Source organism: Gossypium raimondii, chromosome 4 (genome assembly GCF_025698545.1).
Source record: "Gossypium raimondii isolate GPD5lz chromosome 4, ASM2569854v1, whole genome shotgun sequence".
NCBI classification, from domain to species: Eukaryota; Viridiplantae; Streptophyta; class Magnoliopsida; order Malvales; family Malvaceae; genus Gossypium; species Gossypium raimondii.
The window spans coordinates 30,037,526-30,059,666 of NC_068568.1; the positions used below are offsets into that span (position 1 = coordinate 30,037,526).

General features: G+C 35.2%; 1 protein-coding gene across 1 annotated transcript; it reads left to right on the forward strand.

Moving 5' to 3' along the window:
• The first annotated feature begins 9,703 nt into the window (after positions 1–9,703).
• LOC105779594 (protein REDUCED CHLOROPLAST COVERAGE 2) lies at positions 9,704–21,819 on the forward strand. The gene is made up of 23 exons (XM_012603410.2): positions 9,704–10,212; positions 10,478–10,539; positions 10,774–10,866; positions 10,948–11,020; positions 11,112–11,408; positions 11,490–11,554; positions 11,716–11,847; positions 11,950–11,991; positions 12,103–12,627; positions 12,723–12,880; positions 13,102–13,615; positions 13,766–13,828; positions 13,917–14,018; positions 15,816–16,136; positions 16,218–16,310; positions 16,400–16,501; positions 16,600–16,704; positions 17,023–17,156; positions 18,024–18,207; positions 18,449–18,580; positions 18,669–18,781; positions 19,072–19,150; positions 19,233–21,819. The coding sequence occupies exons 1-23, from the start codon at positions 10,143–10,145 to the stop codon at positions 21,327–21,329; spliced, it is 5,556 nt and encodes a 1,851-aa protein (XP_012458864.1). The 5' UTR covers positions 9,704–10,142; the 3' UTR covers positions 21,330–21,819.
• Positions 21,820–22,141: the final 322 nt, after the last annotated feature.

Consider the following 22,141-nt stretch of genomic DNA (forward strand, 5'->3'; position numbering starts at 1 on the left):
AATCGTTGTTTTCCATAAATGGACGGATAGTCCATCATTATCGGTGCCTTTTCTTAAATCTTCAGCTATTTCTCACCAAGAACAGTTTACTATTAACGAAACATAATCCTTCCTTCTATTTACTATATCATGGTCAATTTCCTTTAGCATTGTTTCATCAGTGGCTTCATCCTTTCGGGACTTCTTAGTTTATACTCATATTAATCATGATTCCTTTACTCAATGTTCTTCACGAAACAATGTTTGAATTCGCTTTCCTTACTTTATCTTTTTTTGACTATCCTTTCTTGTTACGATTCACTAATAGATGCCCTTCATCAAACTATCAGACATAGCCTTCGCTCAGGTCTGTCCTTTGTTTTACTTAGCTCATACTTTGAATTCGCCACATGCTCTAGCCAATTCTAGTTTCTCTATTCTTTTCTTAAGACTATGCATGATACACTATAACATTTCATACGAAGCTCGCCATAAGGGAAGCTCTTTAAAATATCTCATTGAAGCTGTAACATGATACACCATAGGGGTTTTTCCTTCTGAGTTCATTACAACTATTGTTCCTTCAGAATTCGCCATGAATATCATTTCTTTCTCTCAAGGCCCACCACAAAGGTGTTTCCTTCAAGTGGTTACCACAAGGGTAATTTTTTAGAGTGCACCATAAAGGCATTCTTTTCATAGATTGCCACAAAGGCTTTCTTTTCATAGATAGCCATAAATGCTTCTTTTTCATAGATCACCACAAAAGCTTTCTTTTGATAGATCAGCACAAAGGCTTTCTTTTTCTAGCGTGTTCATGATAGCGGTTCGCCTAGACTCACATTTCGTGAGATTTGCCCCTCATCATCTTGGGTCACACAGAGAACCCCCTTTTGGGTAATCACCTTCCTTTAGTTCTTTTCCATATAATGTCATAGCCCAGCTATGGTCTTACACAATATGGTATCATGGACTTTTCCTTTCATTATCGTGTTTAAAGTCTTGACGGACCCCTTTAGACGACTCTGTGGAGATAGAAACAAACTTATCATGCTAAAACCCACTCTCATTAGAACATATTGAATAGCATATAACTAAGACGCATGTACACAATCCAAACGTCCAGATGCAATTATACTTTATATCGACCTACTTGAACTCAACAGATCTATACCAAAAATGCATATCATTCTTAACAAACATTAGCACGATCATAAGCATACTTCATTAGCCACACAGGGTCACATACATAGCATATTGTAACCTCAAGGATCACAACATCATCTTTCAACCACTCTCTTACAAATATACAAGTACCATCATCATACAAATAAGAATCAACATATAAACTCACCTGAGACTTTCCTACTATATTTCAAAGCTCCAGATCTAGATTTTCATCGTGAAATCAACAGAATCTACTACTATAGAATAAATAAGCTCATCAAGATCTATTCATATACCGCTTTTCTCATCAATTTTAACACTGAAAATCCTCAAGAAAGGCCATTTTATCCTTTATCTTATTGACCTACAAAGTCTAATAGATTTAATCTTCACAACATATTATGTAGAGTCTTAAATCTTACCTTGACGTGGTGTATTCACTAGTAAAGATCCAAATCTACAACTTTAGCTTAAGAGAGAAAAAGAAATACTTTGGGTTCCTTTAGATCTAGACAGAAATACTTCTTGAAGAAGGAAGAAGAAAACTCTCTCTTTTTAGACCTAAATACTTTTATATATAGAACCCAAGCTCTTATTGGAACCTACAATGTGTCACACACTTTTAAAGCTACCTTTATAAATGGTTTATAGCTATAAATAGAAATTTAATATTTTTATATTCATGGTTCGCCCCTTTGTTCCTTTCCAACTACCATGTTAGAACGTAACTAGCACAACAACTTAATAAAATGAGCATACAACACCTTTGGAAGTAATCCGTTACTTATAAGGTTCTCAACGCTTTTACCAAATATATTCTTCTTTATAACTTAATACATTTTAAGAACAAGCTTCGCTTAATAATCCGATGCATACTATGCGCCCGATCTATATGCTAGAACAATAATTGAACGAATAACACTACCATACTAAAGTTACTTCGGTTTACTCGTCAAATCTAGAACCCATCCAAAGTTGGGTGTTACATGGATCTAAGCTGGGTGTTACTTCGATTTATGCTCGTTTCCTTTAGCTATATATCCGATGGGTTACATCATATTGATACTTTGTAACACCTTATAGCCAACCCGCTCGTCGGGTCCGGGTACCAAATGTCACAATTAAATCGTTATAAAACAACATGTTTCCAAATTTATTTAATTCCTCACCAGACTGAATGTTACATTCACATACAAATTTAACCCAATCAAATTATTTACCAAAGCTTTTTCATAAATGAACATTGTATTAAATCTCTTACTATACGATTAACTAACTAAGTAAAAAAGATGTTCCTTACAACATACCCATCTACTAAATATACCTATACACGTAATTTTAACAAGTTAAATTTTTGCTTAATTACATATTCACTCCCCAAGGCGTAGTATCTAAGGGCACTCATCTATATGTATGATACTTCTCCAAAGAAACCCACATGGATTCTACGAGGCTTGACTTGGTCCATTCCCATAGTTTTCGTAACAACCTATGATCTTACATTCAAGGTAAACCACTCATAAGTTTGAATGAACTTAGTGATCTTCCATACATAAACTATCAAATAATAACATCTTGATGTTACAAACAATAATGATTAATGCATGTAAATAACTCCCTAAGTTTTATATAAGCTCTCACAATTTGGTTGGCATGGTCGGCACCTAACGATCTTCTTGAACAAATTGTTGGTGGGTACATCTATTGTAAGATTTCTCTAAGTGTATATGCCTCGTCGGCCCTTACAAGAGATCTAAACTTTGTTTAAGATTTAGATCCTTTCCCTCTTGATAAACTTGTTAGATATCTTATCTTGTATCATCGGTGAACTCTGACAGACTAGTACACACTACATTGAAATGACAAATTCTTACATTGATTCCTTTATGCTGTATCGAATCTAAGATCTACTTACTGTATTATCTAGTCATCTATTTCCTTGTAATTTAGCTTGTGCGTATACCATTTTTAGAGGGAAGCCTATTTACTTTTATCTTCATATGTGGCCTTTGAATATGAAATTTACTGGATATTTTAGCACTACTATTTCCTTGTGGAGTTGTACCTGTAAGATAGTCACGTTGGACTTTCCCTCTACTTGACAGGCCGAATAGATATTTCCTTAATCAGATATTCCTAATGGACTTCCCAGCCACTGATAGTCCCCAATGGACTATCTCTTCGCTAGATTATGTAACGAGGACTTCTCAATCTAGATAGTCCTAACAGATATCCTTTTTCATTCGTTGATCCTTGCGAACATTTTTGTCTTCAAGATGGTCTTTGGTATTCCACATAAGATAGCTCTTGGTAGACTTCTCGCATAAGATAATCCTTGGCGGACTTTCCAAATAAGAGAGTCCTAACTGACATCCTCTTTATATATTAGTCCATAACGGGCTTTACAGAACATATACTCCTTGGCAGACTTCCCTTTTTAGGCAACCTCTTTGCCAAGAGACACTTAGAATTAGAATTTAAAGAATGATCTTACTTCCTCGATGCCTCGGGCGGGCTTTTAATGGCGGATACATATTTGCCAATATTTTAAAAGAAAACCCTATTTTTCCACGTATGTCCATATACCAGACACTCTCACATAATTCTCTTGCCTCTATATCTTGGCCGGACCTCTTATCAACACACTTGCTAAAGTTCCCATATGCCATAATTGTTGTGTAACACCCCTAACCTGTATCCGTCACCAAAATAAGGTTACAAAGCATTACCGTACAAATTAAATCTTATATATACATTTCAAACATTGACATAAACATGATATAATCCATTCATTCACATATATATCGTCCCTTAATCAAGCCCTCGAGGCCCTAAAAATATTTTAGAAACAATCCGGGACTAAATTGGAAACATTTGAAAAATTTAAGAAAAAGTTAAGAAAATTTAGACTGCAGGGGTTACACGGCTATGTGCCTTACACGGTTGAGACACACGCTCGTGTCTCAGGTTGTGCAACAATCGAAATAGGGACACACGGTCGTGTCCCAGCCCGTGTCCTCACCCGTGTGCTAGGCCATGTAACTGCCTGACTTGTATGCATTAAAACCTACAAGGGACACACTACTGTGTGGCCAGGCCATGTGTCGCACACGGCTGAGTCACACGCCGGCGTCTCAGGCCATGTGGACATGAAATTGGCCAAATTCAAGCCATTTCCAACACCAGCTTAAGCAACCACCTAAAAGCATTTTGAGCACATGATGAGGCATCATAACATGACCAAAACCAACATGAAATGACCAATTCAATAGTCCAAGATCATTCAACCAATATGCCGTATAAGGCACCTCAAATGTAAACATACAAATTTACCTAAACATATATATGCTTGACCACATTTCATTCATAAACATCTAGTTTATTTCCATCTCAAAACATACCATATCTTGACCTATACAATTTCAGCATAAACTTACAATTTGAGCCATACCATTCATGCATCACAAGCACTAAATTGACACAATTTAACCATCATCAAAATGGTACCAAAACAACTTATAAATGTCAAAATCATCAATCAACTTCCAAGTAACATCAAACACAAATTCACCTATATATGCCATTATAACCTTAGCCAAAACATCAAAAAATACTGATATATTCACTGGATAGTGTGATAGATCTCTAACGAGCTTCCTAACCGATCGAGCTTTTGATTATCTATAGAAATAGAAAATAAAACTACGTAAGCACATAATTGTTAGTAAGTTTGAAAAACATGAATATAACTTACCATTTCAATACACAACATTAAGATTAAGCATAACATAATCCAACCACAAGCTTGACACAAGCCTAAGCACCATCAACAACACATGTTAGTGCATTTAAACATAATTTACTTGAATTAACATTGTAACACCCTGAATAATTTAAGTTTATTTTTGTGAAATCTAACACAAGTATTTGTCTGCTTCAGTGGTTAAGTGTTCTGGGTGTGTGTGTGAGGTCTTGGGTTCAAGTCTCTCTTTTGGCAAATTTTTTTTATTTTTGGTCCTAGCCTTAACCTTAGTGGGTTGGGTTATGTTTTATTTTTAGTAAACTTATATCAAAATGAGTCTGTTGGTTCGAGTGGTAAGGAGTTAGTTTGTTGGAGGTCTTGTGTTTGATTTTCTATAAGAGCGTGGATGTTATTTTTATTTTAGTGGTGTGATAGAGGTTCGGTGGAAGTGCAAGTCTGAAGGAGTTGAAAGTAAGTGGGATTTAGTGGTTAGTAGGAGGTTAGGATAGATATTATTAGATTTAATTTTATTTTTTTTCAAAATTTCAGTTTCTCTCTCTCCTCTAAAATTTTGACGTGAGTTTTCTTCCTCCATTCTTTTCCCTTTCTTTCATTTTTCCCTTTCTAATCTATTCGTAATTTTCTTTGTTCCTCACGTTATACGTCTATTTTTGGTGCTCTTCGTCTATCTTTGTTCCTCATTATTATGGACAGGGACGTTGGCACGCTGACAAAGGGTTGTAAAAAGAAATGGGAAATTTAAACTGTCGGCATTCTTTTCCGTGCAACGATGAACTTCCTGGAAAATTATTCTTCCAATATTAATTTTTATACCAAACATAACTGAATGTAATAATAACATCTTTTCTTTGGAAATAGTAGAATTGTGAGTGGAGGGACTCTGTCGAGATTTCAGAAAGTGATACCATACTCTACAATGAGGCTTTAGGGCAATTCTATCAACAATGTGACAATTATGAAGAGATATAATCCATTTAGTTCCCTCAATACAAAGATCTTGAAGAACTTGTTGCAATCCTTCTACTGTAATCTTTGACATAAACTCAGAATGTTCATCAAAACCTTCAGGCAAATTGTAATGGGCATTAATAGAATCTTTATCAAACCGAATAAGGAAATCAAGAAAAAACTTGGACTAAAATTATAAAATTTATATTTATAGATATAAAAAGTACAAATGATATAAATTCTACTCTTAATGAATATTAGATTCCTAAAATACATTACTTTTTATTCTAATAGAGATCCATTTTATAATAATTAAATATTCATAACAATTTCAACAATATTGTAATTTTATTAAACCCAACTTAAGAGGTGAGATATGAAACAGTAAATTTATTAATCAATGCAAAATAATTTTAAATTTATTATTTATTATTAGAATATAAATATTAGAAGTCAAACAAAATGAAATTCAAAAATCAACCGAGACTAAGAAAATGAATTTACCCAAAGATTTGTGGATTTTAACCTCCAATGTTATTTAAATACTGTAAAAATTTTAAAATAAATACTTAAAAATATTTTTGTAATATTGTTTACAAATTATTTTATTATCACATTGTTAGCTCGATCAATCAACCGAAATAGCCAAGAAGTGGACTGAATTGACCTTTTAAAAAATTTGTGGAAGCAAAAATGAAAAGATAAGATAATGAACATAAGAATTTAGAGTGGTTCAGCCCCAATTGCCTACTCCACCACTTAACTTTTCACAACTAAGGATTTTTCTAAATTCACTATTTTGATAAACCTTAAAGACAATGTTTAACCTTACAATTCTCTTAAGATTTCTACCCAAATCTTAAGACTTAAACCCTCTTAAAAGAGTAAATAAATAAGCAAACAAAACGACAATCCTTGCAAGATTAGGATGTTTGCCAATTAAGCACTCACACAATAAAAACACTCGAGCTGATAAAAATACAAAGAATTGCTTACAAGTGTTTGTAAGAAAATATGAAGAATTGAAGCACAAAATGTTGATAAAAGAATTGTTGATCTTTCTTGATAACTTTTGATTTTTTGTAATCTCTCTTATTGTTTTAGAAGCTTTGGAAGCTGATATTTTTTTCCAACTGTTGGTGGGAAATTTAATAGAGTTGTTGGAGATGTAAGAACCAATGCATTAATGTCTCTTGCAACAATAGGTATCATTACCTTTGAAGGGGTATCGATATTTTGGGCATTTAATGCCTAAATTTAGTGACCGTTAAAGCCTATAGTGTCGATACAATATAGGAAATATTGATACTTGATATGAGGTATCGGCACCTAAAGGAGGGTATCGATACTTGAACACTTTTTTTTATTTATTTTACAAAACATCGAACTTAAAACGGTAGGGTATCGATTAATTTTGGAAGGTATCGATATTTTATTAAGTATATCGATACTTTTGATCTTTGTTCAATTTTCCAAATCATCGAAGCTCAAATTGAAATCGGTACCAGGTAAGGGTATCGATAATTTTTGCTAGGTATCGATACTTTTGCTTTTTTCTCGATTTTTCGAACTTCGAAGCTCAAATTGGCATCGATACTAAATTTGTTACTCAAATTGAACTTGTTCAAAATATTTTCTAAGTGTTTGAAGAGTAGTTTTAAAATTTTATCTTCTTAGAAATATTTTGGAATGAATTGTCACTTGAAATTCATCAAGTTTTATTCAAAAACATTATCTTTGTTATATCAAAACATTTATCAAATAAAACTTAGTTTAACACATATATTTTTGGGTAAACTATCAAAATAGTCACTTTTATTTACCTGAAGTTATATTTTAGTCACTTATGTTTGAAATGTTACATTTTAGTCACTTACATTATCACGTTGTAACATTTTAGTCATTGAGCCGTTAATTGTCATTAACGGTGTAATGGTAAGTTGACGTGGCACATTAAATCATCATTTCAAACAAAAATTTTAGACTAATTTATACAATCGATCCCCATATTTTTTCGTCTTGAGCAATTTAATTGTTTTTCTTTTATATTCTTTTAACTTTCCTCTTTTTTTTTCCCATTATCTTTTGATTCCCCCTCTGTTTTGCTCCCTTCTCCATTTCTTTTAAAGTAGTTTTTCTATGTTTTCTATTTGTTAAAATTAGTCCCTATACTTTTATTTTTTTGAACAACTTAATTTTTTCAAGTGAGGTGAGCTTGTCGACTAGTTTTTTACAAATGGAAAACATAGAAAAATTACTTTCAAAGAAATGAAGAAGGGAGGAAAACAGGGGAGAAGCAGAAGAGAATGAAAAGTAAGAAAAAAAAGGAAAGTTAAAAGAACGTAAAAGAAAAAAAATCAAATTTCTCAAAATGAAAAAATATAAGGACCAATTGTAGAATTTAACCTAAAATTTTCGTTTGAAATGATGATTTAATGTGCCACGTTAACTTACCGTTACACCGTTAATGACAACTAACGACTCAGTAACTAAAATGTTATAACACGACAACGTAAGTGATCAAAACGCAATTTCAAACATAAGTGACTAAAATGTAACACGAGATAAAAAAAAGTGACTATTTTGATAGTTTACTCTATTTTTTTGAATTTATTATTTTTCAAATACTTTATTTTAATTTTTTAACTATCCATTAAATTTAAATAATTTAATATATAATTAATACACACTATTCACGGATAAAAAAATTTGATACATGAATGGAATATGAATTATGTGGGTAGCAAGTGATTCGATGAGAAAAAGAAGTGAGGTCTGATAAGTGACAAAACATTGGGGGTAAAGACTAAAAAGGAAAGAGTGATGGGTAATGAATGAGTTCGTTAGTAACATAAAGGACCACTTGAATAGTTTGGTAATTTGAATTTCACATTACTTATTTGTATATCTATATGTGCTGCTTGGTAAAACCAATATTGGAAGATCAGTTTTTTTTTTTATATATAATGTCAAAAATTATTTTTAACTTAAATTCAGATTATTCTATATTACTAACAATGTGGATATCTGCAAATATATTGAAATACAAGTTGATATGAAATTGATGAAGTGGTGAGGAGATTAATAAAGAGTGTTGAGGTTAGGAGTAAAAGAAAAGAGATTAAATTTGGATACTGAATGATATGTCGAAACCCAAGGGTAGTTGGGGACATGTTTGACAGTCAGAGGTGGTTTGAATACTTTATGAGACACTTTGATTTTGCTCCACATCACTATCTTCCATTCAGTAGTTCGCTGATGACTAGTACCTTTAGCTCTCTCTCCTTTTTACCCAATTCTTTTTGTTATTTTTCTGCCATCAATTTCATGTAAACTACACAATAATTAATAAAGCTTCACTTTTCCTTCCTATAAAACATAATGCTATACCAATATTCTGTGTTTAGCTTTCTGGCATTAGACTGTATGTATTCCAGCGAACAACAATGAAAATTTTCCCACAAATGATTATATATACTGCTGAACTTTTTTTTTCTTTGTTTTTTATGTATGAAAATGTTATCATGTTTAGGTAACGGTGGTAATCCCACCACCTATATAGCAGCTTCTAGTGTCCAATCACAGCCTTCCAAAATCTAGCCATAGAAGATGGAAAAGAAATTAAAAAAAAAAAAGAAGAAAAAAACAAAAGGAACAGAGAGACAGATGATGAGGTTGAGGTGTTACGGAAGAAGTTGAAAAATAAGAAAGAAATAAAAATGAGAGGCCTGAAATTGCTAGCCTTACATTTTCATTTGGCTTTTGGATTGCTTATTGTGTACAAGAAAAGGAGTTACTGGCTCACCTTATCCTATCCACCTCTCTCTTTATATATCTTCTTCCCTTAGCATCAAAGCGGAACACTCTCCTTTTCTCACTCATTTATATTCTCTCAGTACCAGCCCCTTACATTTCTACTTCTTCCTTCTATTTGTATCACAACAAAAGGACTTGGACGAGGGGCTTATCTTATCTTATCCACCCCTCATTTTCTCTCTTCCCAAACATTATCTTATCTTTTCAATGCTCTTGTTTACATTTTTTCTTTGAAAAAGAAAAACAAAATTCTGCTTCTCTGGAGTTAGACTGTGGGTTCGTTTTTTATTTTCCTTCTAGCAATCAGTATTTGGTGGTTTGAGTGTTTAGACGGAGATTTTCTCATGCAAAGAGAAAGTAGTCGATAAATTCAATCTGGGTCATAGTTATTATCGTCCAAGATTAATCAATTGAAGCTGCCAAACAAATTCCATATCTTTATAAACAATCCCTCAATTGTGGTGCACAAATGGCTCCCAAGACAGGCAAGATGAAAGCGCACAAAGCTAAGGGAGACAAGAAGAAAAAAGAAGAGAGAGGTACTGTTTTTACTCTCCAATCCATTCTCTGAGAAAATGAAGGAAAACCCAAGAAAACTCGGTAATCATGCCGAGATACGTTGATTTTGATCGGTATTTGTTGCTTTGACATTTTAATATGACCTTAGTATATCGTAGGGTTCAAAAATATTATCTTATCCTATCCCTATCATCATTTATGGTTCAAAATTTTTGTTCCTAAAATCGTGGATTTTTAATATTTTGAAAAAGGAAACCTTATCTCCGGAATTTATTTTGCTCACAGTTTTGCCTACTGTAATCGAAATTACCGTAGAAACACCTGAAGAATCCGAAGTCACTCTCAAGGTATCCCTCCCTTCTTCTCGTATCTATTTCTATATATAGATGTTAAACTATATTTTGCGAACATAATGTATAAAATTTCATAAGTAAACGTTAAAATTTATGCTCATTTTTCACACTGTTGGAGGAATGTAAAATCTTTTCTCATACCATTCAAAAAATGATCTTAATATATATTGTTTGGTCGAGTTTTTTGTTTTTCAGATAATAAAACTTGTTCCTTTTACATTAATGCAGGGAATATCTTCTGACAAGATCTTGGATATAAGAAAACTGTTAGGGGTCCACGTTGAGACATGTCATTTGACCAACATCTCCCTGTCTCACGAGGTAAAAATTAAAAATAAAAATATAAAAACCAGACCAGCTTTAACCACTTCATCAATGGTTTGATACCTTGTGTTTCGACAGGTACGAGGAAATCAACTTAAGGAATCCGTGGACATCGTGTCTCTTAAACCCTGTCAGCTGTCCATCGTCCAAGGTACCTTCCCCATCCGGCAGTTACCTTATAGTTTCTTTAGTTACTCATGTTTTCACCTAATTCTAACCCACACAGTTTTAACTTGGTAAAGAGGACTACACGGAGGACCTAGCAGTCGCGCACATCCGACGACTCCTCGACATTGTTGCCTGCACAACCTCCTTCGGTTCGCCGAAATCGGCTACTCGAACCATTCCCAAAGAATCACCTTCTAAGGAATCGGCTGCTGTCGACGACGCTCCAACCAATGGGGTTGAATCTCCCGACAACTCGAAGGCGAAAGAAAAACCGGAGGCGACTGCGGCGGCTGTGTCGATGTGTCCTCCGCCGCGGCTTGGCCAGTTTTACGATTTCTTCTCCTTCTCTCACCTCACTCCTCCTATCCAATGTAATATTTTTTTAGAGGTGTGCACTCTTTTCTTCTTTTTCGTTGTTGAAATTATTTTCTTATTCATTTTATATTTTACAGATATTAGAAGATCGAGTCGTCCATTCCTGGAGGATAAAACAGAAGATGACTTTTTCCAAATTGATGTAAGTGGGATTCTTTAACTTGATCTTCTTTTTTCCTTTTTTGGTTTTCGTTCTGTTCACTGTGGAGTATAAGTGATACCATCAATTGTTCCCTTTTCTTTGATTATTTTTTTCAAAATTTGGGGCTAATTAGATTCTATGGAATCCAACTAAAAATGTAGGTTCGAGTTTGTAGTGGGAAGCCGATGACCATAGTTGCTTCTCGGAAAGGGTTTTACCCAGCCGGAAAGCGACCGCTTCTCTGTCACTCTCTAGTCACTCTTCTGCAGCAGATCAGCAGGGTTTTTGATGCTGTAAGTTCCATTGCATCTCCTTGAATATGTTTCATTTTTCTTTGAATTTTTTTTTTGTGTATATGATTTATTTATGGCGAGGATCACTGATTTACCTTGCAGGCGTACAAGGCTCTTATGAAAGCTTTCGCTGAGCATAATAAAGTATGTAAAGTCTTCCATTGAGTTGCTGCATCTTTTATATGGATTACAAGAATATGGTTGGGAACTCACGTTTGTTTTATTTTCTTATCGTTTTTGTATTTAAAATTGCAGTTTGGCAACCTTCCTTACGGTTTTCGGGCAAATACATGGGTTGTTCCTCCCGTAGTAGCGGATAATCCGTCAGTTTTTCCCCCACTTCCGGTGGAAGATGAAAATTGGGGAGGAAATGGAGGTGGACAAGGAAGAGATGGTAAACATGACAATAGGCAATGGGCAAAAGAGTTTGCAATTTTGGCAGCTATGCCTTGCAAAACAGCAGAAGAGAGGCAAATACGAGATAGGAAAGCTTTTCTACTTCATAGTTTATTTGTTGACACCTCAGTTTTAAAAGCAATTGCGGCGATCAAGAACATCATTGAAATCAATCAGAATGCTTTAAATGGCCCTTCTGCTTCAATTTTGCATGAAGAAAAAGTGGGAGATTTGATTATTAAGGTGACAAGAGATGTTCCTGATGCAAGTGTGAAATTAGATTGTAAAAATGAGGGGAGTCAGGTTCTAGGAATGCCACAAGAGGAGCTGGCTCGGAGAAATTTACTTAAAGGCATAACTGCTGATGAGAGTGCAACTGTTCATGTGAGTGAACAATTTTTGCTGGATGATTACGACGGACCAGAGAAAGAGGCTATGCATTGCTAAATTTACTTTTTCTTTTTGTTTTGGTCTTGTAGGATACTTCTACCTTAGGTGTTGTGGTTGTAAGACATTGTGGCTATACAGCTGTAGTAAAAGTTTCAGCTGAAGTAAATTGGGAGGGGAATCCCATTCCTCAAGAAATTGACATCGAGGACCAGCCTGAAGGAGGGGCAAATGCTTTAAATGTCAATAGGTCAATGTTTATTTCGTCTCCATTTCATTACAAAGACATTTATGCACCAACTATCCCTCCATAACACAGAAAAATCAAAGTATGAATGCATACACAAAGGGAAATGTGCACACACTTAATTTTGGAAAAAAAAAAAATCAAATGCATTGGTATCTATGACCCCAAGCTTATGCTATAGGATTGTGAGATCTTAATGCCTCTTTCTTACAAATACTTTTCAGCTTAAGGATGCTATTGCACAAGTCATCCACGCCTGCAACAGCTCAACGATCACAGAGTACAGATTTTGGGAGCTTGCATTCTGCTAGGGCTTCAGTGAGGAAAGTGTTGGAGGCTAGTTTGCAGAAGTTGCAGAATGAACCCTCTAATAACTCCAAGCCTATCAGATGGGAGCTAGGGGCATGCTGGGTGCAACATGTTCAAAATCAAGCTTCAGGGAAAACCGAGTCCAAGAAAAATGAAGATGTTAAGCCAGAGCCTGCTGTGAAGGGTCTTGGAAAGCAGGGTGCATTGCTGAAGGAAATAAAAAGGAAAACAGACACCAAAGGTGGTAAAAATGATCTGAATATGGAGGTTTCTACAGGTAACAACCCTGATATGAAGAAGAAATCAGAAGTCAGTAATGAAAAGGGACTTGAGAAGCAAGATGAGGAAATAGAAATGATGTGGAAAAAACTGCTTCCTGAAGCAGCATATTTGAGACTAAAAGAATCAGAAACCGGCTTTCACCTTAAGGTTAGTTGCAACTTTCCCAGAACAATGACTACTAAAATTCTTGCACATTAAGCAGTTCTGTATCTCGCTCTCTCAAAATAAAGAAAAACATGGTGCTTGTAAGTTTTTTTATTTTTTATATATTAATATTTCTGTCTGTTTATATGCCAGTCTCCTGAAGAGTTGATTGAAATGGCACATAAGTACTATGCTGATACTGCTCTTCCAAAATTGGTTAGTCCCTTATCAATCAATGTTCCTTTTTTCTCTGAGATGTTTTAGGGCATAACATATTTTGCTGGTATGACTTCAAATCTTCTAGGTGGCAGATTTTGGCTCCCTTGAACTTTCACCAGTTGATGGAAGGACTTTGACGGATTTTATGCATACAAGGGGTTTGCAAATGTGTTCCCTGGGGCGTGTGGTAAATAAGCCATCTCAGTATTTTTCTGTCACTCACATATCTATATGTTCATATAGCTATATAACATGCGTCAGCTTTCTTACTGAAATTCCAATTACTCCTAGTCCAGCCAAATAATACATTCTTTATGCCTGTAGCAAGTAGAAACACAAAGAAACAAAAAGAAAATAATAGTAATATTAATGGTTCCAAATTATCCAACAAATAATTAAAGTTAATACAATGGTATTATTTTTCTTCTGCCGTTCTATCAAAAAGTATGTCAACCAAATGTCAAAAGATAATATATTTTGATGATTAAGGTAAATGATTGTTGGAGATAATTAGGTCATGCACCTTGTACAATATGTTTGAAGAAAATGTAATTTCTTTTGAATAGTTAATCTGAATAGTTTTTAGACTAGTGCAATCCAACCTCAAAAGATAATAAATAAATAAAATAAAATAAAAAGAGGAATATAGGTTGTCTCAATTGTTTTCACCTTTTTGAAGTTGTTGAACAATACCCAATGAAAGGGCCAAGACCAAAATTACTTTATTTATTTATTGGGAAAAACACCTCTCGGGACCTCTCATTTTTTATATTGAGCAAATTGGTCCCTCACAAAAAAATTGGAGCAATTTAATTCCTATCAAATTTGAAAGTGAGGAACCAAGGACAATTAAACATGACGCTAATGTTTTCTGTCAATTGCACAAAATTTTGATTGGTATAAGAACAAATTTAATTCTCGATGTTTATATATTTTGTGTAAATGTTGATAGAATGTGTAAATGTTTCAAGCTAAATATATTAAATCAGGACCAAATTGATAAAATGTGTAAATGTTATTGGCTAAATTTGTTAAATCAAGACCAAATTGACAGAATATGTAAACTTTGAGGGCTAAATTTATTATTATATCAATGAAAATATGTACAATTGACAAAAACATTAACTTTGTGATTAGTTGTTGTTAGTTTCTCACTCTTGAAATTGATAGAGATTAACTCTCAAAATTGATAGAGATTAAATTACTCTGATTTTTTTAGAGGATCAATTTGCTTAATATTGAAATTGACAGGGGCTAGAGAGGTCTTATATCTTATTTAGTTTTGAAAACTACATTAAGATTTTAGTTAGATTTATTCCAATCTGTCATGGCTGATAAAGTCATGAAAATTTAAGAACATCTATCTTGCACACAATCTTGTACTTCAACATCTACAATAAACAAAACTAATTTGCTATACATCTTCAACCTACTAAATCATGAAAAAAAAATGCAGGAAAATCGGCAATGCAATGCGACTTTTTCCCCTTTTTCTTCTCAAATAATTCTTTCTTCGTGGATGCTTCCAGATATGAAACATAAGTAGGGATCAATCATGTCATTATCAGTTCCCAACATAGATATGAAACATACCCTTTATAACCATGCCATTAATAAAATTTTCTACTGATTGCTGTTCTGAACTCTTATTGGTAATTTTTTCCAACTCAGTTATGTTAATTAATGCATTTATAAGATCATTGTGTTCTTTTTCTATCTGTACCGTAAAAAAATGGTTTCATGTAACTGTGGTCAGAATTAACAGGATATTTTGGTCTTCCATGTTATTGTCCAAAACTATCTTGTCATGAATTTTCTTTTTCCTTTTTTTCAAGAGTATCTGATCTCATGTAAGTTGTACAGCAGATAGGAGGCTTGGCTTTCTATATTATTACATATTAATGAGCTATAATACTGATGAAAATTTGACATCTCCTCTCCCCCATCTCTTATCCTCACCTTTTCTTCTTTCCTGTCATTTCAGGTTGAGCTTGCAGACAAGCTGCCTCATGTTCAGTCACTCTGTATACATGAAATGGTTGTTCGAGCCTATAAACACGTGTTACAGGCTGTTGTGTCATCAGTTGAAAGTATTGATGATTTGGCTGCATCAATAGCGGCATGTTTAAATATATTGTTGGGAACACCATCAGCTGAAAACAGTGACATGGATATCACTAATGATGAAAAACTAAAATGGAGATGGGTGGATACCTTTCTTTCAAATAGGTTTGGGTGGCAGTGGAAATCAGAAAGCTGTCAGGATCTGAGAAAGTTCGCCATTCTTCGTGGATTATCCCATAAGGTACGGTCATCTTGGCATAGTATGTGGAGTCTTAAGATGTATGCTTCATCTCCATTTCTAAATGAAATACTAATTTCTCAGGTGGGGCTTGAGGTTGTTCCTAGGGACTATGACATGGATACTCCATTTCCTTTTAGGAAGTCTGATATCATAAGCATGGTCCCCGTATACAAGGTAAATAAATACTAAATGGAATTTAAAATTGGAAAATTTGTCTTGCAGTTCTACTTTGGACTTTGGTTGACATTGTTTCATTCCCGCAGCATGTTGCATGTTCATCAGCAGATGGTCGAACGCTATTGGAGTCATCCAAGACTTCTCTGGATAAAGGTAAATTGGAGGATGCAGTCAATTATGGCACTAAGGTATGATGAAGTATCTCTCTGTATGTTGTTTTAAATGCTTTATTCTTCAGCAATATATAAATAACATCTAAGCCGATATTTGACTTTTGATTTTAAAGGCACTTTCAAAACTTGTGTCGGTTTGTGGTCCTTACCATCGGATGACTGCAGGAGCATACAGTCTTTTGGCTGTTGTGCTTTACCATACTGGGGACTTTAATCAGGTATTTGCTTTAAAATATTTTAACATTTCTATCCATGCAACACATGACCAAATGACTCAAACTTTTGAACCCATTGAAATCCACTGATTACCAAAAGATGTAAAACAGAATAAAGTGAAAATCATCTTTTAATTTTTGGGAATTTTGTCTCTTAGGCAATTTGGTATATTCTTTTTAAATATTATATATTTGATTCTTGAAGTATTGAACCAAGGATTGGTGCTTGCTAGAAATATGCTACTACCTTTTGATCTCTATCCCGCATCAATAATTCTTTCCCTGTTGTGCAATATACTGATCTGTTTTCATTTTATTTAGGCAACAATTTATCAGCAGAAAGCATTGGATATCAATGAAAGAGAGCTTGGTCTTGACCATCCTGACACGATGAAGAGTTATGGAGACCTAGCTGTCTTCTATTACCGCCTTCAACATACAGAGTTAGCATTAAAGTATGCTTTTACATCTTTCTAGTTAAAGGAATTATTTGCTTTAGCTCCCACTGTTTTTAACTTTATTTGCTTTTAGCTCCCATTGTTTTTAACTTTGAGATTAAAAATTAGTCCTAAGCCTTAACGGAAAGAGGAAGTCAACCTTCTTTTTTCTGTCAAAAGAATGCATGCTACTGATCAAGAGGGGAAGACATTGAGTTATGCTTATGCACATATGATATAGAAAGTACATGTTTATTTGGTATTCCAGTGCTGCGGAATTTATGTCATATACTTAATCATGCGATAGATAGTGTTTTTCTTGTTTCTGTTTAGTGCTTAGGAATTCTTATAGAGGTAAAAAAGTTCAAATTTACAACTTGTTCAATAACATCAAGAATTTCAGCTTTGCATAAGTTGACCATTATCAGCTATAATCTGATCAAACTAGTCATTCTCAATTGTTAACTGGGTGATTGAAAATTTTATATAGCATTAAAAAGTTAGTACGTCCTAAAGAATATAGGTGCTAACATTGTGAAGCTCATAAACATCCATTTTTTATATGGTTACTGACTTCATAAATGTCAATCATTATAGTAATCATAGAACTTATACCTCATAAAAATAATATTTTATGAGGCTTAGCATTTCCAGTGACGGTATTTGTGTCCTAAGAGTGGTGTTGGTAGAAATTATTAGGAAAACTTAGATCAGCCATAAACTTATGCCCATTAGAATTGAAACATGGTTCTTGAGAAGCAAAGCCTGTGTCTTTGAGAAGCAAATGTTCTAATATTTTGTCATATGACTTTCATTGTAAGACACGTCATTGAATGAATACTGCATTAGAATTTGGGCCTAATCTTGTCCTTTTTCTCATTCTAGGTATGTAAATCGTGCATTGTATCTTTTGCATTTAACATGTGGACCATCTCATCCAAATACGGCAGCCACCTATATTAATGTAGCAATGATGGAAGAAGGGTTAGGAAATGTTCATGTTGCTCTTAGATATCTCCATGAAGCTCTCAAGTGCAACCAAAGACTACTTGGAGCTGATCATATACAGGTAAACTATCATATTAACAACTGAGTGTGAATTAATCTGTCTGTCTGTTATTTAATTAGATGTGCTAGACTGAATTATGTTCGTTACTAAGATGAATACTGTATTTACTGAATGAACTGAAACTTTTATTCTGAATTTGAGCATCTTTCTACAAAATTAACACAAAAGAATCTCAATCTAAATTCACTTGAAAGTAGACATGAAATAAGGTACATGTTTAATGTGTTTCTGGCTTCTACAGACTGCTGCCAGCTACCATGCCATTGCTATTGCCCTCTCCTTGATGGAAGCTTACTCCTTAAGTGTTCAACATGAACAAACTACACTACAGATATTGCAGGCAAAACTAGGGTCTGAGGACCTACGTACACAGGTAATTTGATGTTTGATGCTTTATGATTGAATCCAATTGTATTGTGATTACTGGTCCTAAGGTAATTTGATATTTTTTTCTTCTGAAGGATGCGGCTGCATGGCTTGAGTACTTTGAGTCTAAGGCTTTAGAGCAGCAAGAAGCTGCACGGAATGGTACTCCAAAGCCTGATGCATCAATCTCCAGCAAAGGCCACTTAAGGTACAATCTACTAGCAGAATAAATTCAGTTGCATCCATGGCTTGTTCAAGACAATTCAAAATGTTTGAACTGTGGGCTTAAAAGTTTTCCTGATCTTTACTTGTATTTTGCTGTTATAATTGTTGGACAGTTTTTTGTTGTTAACCTTTTGAGAATGAATGAACTTCTTCAAAGGAAACCCCTTATACTAGAGATAGATTTAATTGCGGAGTCACCTTGTGTTTTTGCACCTCTCATTTGTTGTACGTGTTGGTAAGAATTATTTACATTGGTTTCCTACTTTGTATCAGTGTATCAGATCTTTTGGATTATATAACCCCGGACGCAGATATGAGAGTGAGAGATGCCCAAAAGAAAGCCCGTGCAAAGGTTTGTCACCTAACATGTCCTTTTGCTTATTTGTTATCTCATTGACAACATATGTAAACAAAGATTTTCATTCAACGAACAGATTAGAGGCAAACCAGGCCAAAATTGGGAGACAACCTCAGATGAATATCAGAATGATGAGATTCCATCACCAACTTATCCTGTTACAGAGAATTCTAGTGATAAAGAAAACAAATCTGAAGCTGAATTCGTGGAATCTGGTAATGAAAAACCTGATTCAGTGCAAGCAGATAAGCCGTTGTTGGTTAAAATTGTTGACCCAGAACAGGATGACATCTCAGATGAAGGCTGGCAAGAAGCTGTTCCTAAAGGTCGTTCACCTGCAGCTCGTAAATCTTCTGCTTCAAGGAGGCCAAGTCTAGCCAAACTGAGTACAAACTTTATGAATGTGTCCCAATCCTCAAGATACCGTGCAAAGCCTAATAATTTCACATCTCCGAGAACAAGCCCCAATGAGCCTACTGCTTCCGCTGGACCTAGTCCTCCTGCTTCCAAAAAGTTCGTAAAAAGTTCAAGCTTCAGTCCAAAGTTCAATAACCTGAGGAGTGCAGTTAGTGGAGTGGAAAAACTGGTAAACCCAAAATCAGCCCCAGGTAGCCCAGCTTCAACTGATCAAGTTACCAAGCCTACTCAAGTAGCAAGTCCAATCAGTGTGCAGGCAGCTGGAAAACTATTCTCATACAAAGAAGTTGCTTTGGCACCACCTGGGACAATTGTAAAGGCAGTTGCAGAGCAGTTGCCAAAAGGAAATCCTCTTCCAGAACAAAATGCTCAGACAAGCCAGGAGACAGCACCAGATGTCACACCTATTGACGTGGCAACAGTAATGGTTGCTAGTGAAGAAGTTCCAAAAGCAACTGGAGACAAAGAGTTTCTAGGTTCTGAGGAAGAAATGAAAAGCACTGTTAATGAAGAAAGAAAAAAGCAGATAAGTGAATCAGTGATGACTGAAGCTTCCCTGGAAAAAGGCAGCACTGCAATCAAAATAGAAGCTGGGACTGTAGAAGTTAAAAGTGGTGTTGAAACCATCAAAGAGGAAGCTGCTAACGGGTCTGCACATTATGATTCTTCCAAGGAGTCAAATACTATTTGTTCAAAAACTGAAGCATCGGAAATTGGTTCTTTAGACAAATGCCAAGTTACTTGTTCCAACCCAGAACCGTCGGATTTTGTAACTGAAAATACAGCTCGGTCACTAGAACAAGAGGCCTCTATTCCCTCAGGAAAAGTGTTTGATGAAGATCCTCAAGATCTGCCAGTTGAAGTTAGTGTTAAGCAGTTGCCAACTGAAGGAGAAAAGCAGGAGGAATCAGAGATAGGTAAAGAGACTACAAAGAAACTTTCTGCAGCTGCACCCCCATTTAATCCGTCAACAATTCCAGTTTTTAGCTCCGTCACAGTTCCGAGTTTCAAGGACCATGGAGGACTCCTGCCCCCTCCCGTGCATATACCTCCAATGCTTCAAGTCAACTCTGCCCGTAGATCACCTCATCAATCTGCAACAGCTAGAGTTCCATATGGACCCAGACTCTCTGGAGGCTATAACAGATCTGGAAATCGGGTTCCACGAAACAAGTCTAGCTACCACAGCAGTGAACATTCTGGAGAAGGGAACCATTACAGTCCTCCGAGAATAATGAATCCACATGCAGCTGAGTTTGTACCTGGCCAACCTTGGGTGGTTCCTAATGGCTACCCTGTCTCTCCAAATGGATTTTTGGCTTCTACGAATGGTATGCCAATTTCGCCAAATGGTTACCCGATGCCTCCAATGACACCAAATGGTATTGCTGTGACACAAAATGGATTTCTCACGTCCCCAATAGGATCAGTAGAATCACCAGCTGTTATAACTGTTGATATTGAAGCTGAAAACAGAAGTGGAGAATTACTAGCGGAGCAGACTCTGGAGGTTTCCTCCACATATGTTGAAGGTGAAAATCAATCAAGTGAGCAGAAACCACCAGAAGATCAATCTTTAGACAATGAAAGCAAGCTTCTTGAAAATGAAGGAAAGCCTGCAGATGTGGTTCCTGTGACTGGTGGTGTTACTCTGGCAAAAGAAGCTTGCAGTGAAATACAAGTTGATGCAAAATTGAGCAAGTGTTGGGGAGATTATAGTGACGGTGAAGCTGAGGTTGTTGAGGTTACAAGTTGAAGAAAACAAATTTTTTTTTTTGGATACTGAATGTTTTGTTCAAAGCCAAGGGTTTAAGCACTAGAGTTACAAGAGAAGTAATGTTATACAGTGAAGAGCGACTAGAGAAAGCGCAAGGATGGGGAAGTTTATTCTACCAAGTTTGTGACATGTTTGACAGGAAAGGTTAAACCGAGGCAGTTTGAATACTTTCTGATACAGTTTGATTTTGCTGCATAAGGAGAGGCTTGCTGACAGAGTGGTATGCAGAACGCATGTGCCATGACTATTTTCCATTGAGTAGTTGGTTGATGACTAGTACTTTACCCATTTTTTTTTTCTTATTTTTCTGCCATCACTTTTATTGGATGTCAATGGAGACATATAACAATGGAAGGTTTGTATCTTTCTAGGTAGTTCTCCTAGGAATGATAATTTCATGTAAACTAGACATAATAAAGCTTCAGTTTTCTTTCCTGTAAAATAATGAAATATCAAGATTCTGTTTCAAGTGTTCCAGCAAGTTTAGCTTCTAGGAAATGGAAGTGATACATCATAAGCCAGACAGTTAAGAGAAAATTTCTCAGCAGCTAACATAATCTAACTGTAGGATGCCTAATACGCAGAAGTTATCAATCCAGGCAAAAAACCTATGATCTCTATGGTGGCAACAACACTGGCAAGTGCCCGGATAACAACACCTGCATGAAAATCTGATGCCTATGCCACTGCTGTATTGAATGCCTCGGGGGCTTTCACTGCTTTAGTATTCTGCTAGTGTTCAGTGCAACTCCTGCAGGATATACAACTACTATTTTCAGGGGGGTTGGGGG

Bases quoted from the DNA above. Each gene is read 5' to 3' on its own strand.
- LOC105779594 (XM_012603410.2), top strand. From the start codon at position 10,143: ATGGCTCCCAAGACAGGCAAGATGAAAGCGCACAAAGCTAAGGGAGAC. The intron at 16,311-16,399 runs GTAAATAAATAC...TCATTCCCGCAG, and splicing joins GCATGGTCCCCGTATACAAG to CATGTTGCATGTTCATCAGC. The intron at 19,151-19,232 runs GTTTGTCACCTA...TTCAACGAACAG, and splicing joins AAAAGAAAGCCCGTGCAAAG to ATTAGAGGCAAACCAGGCCA.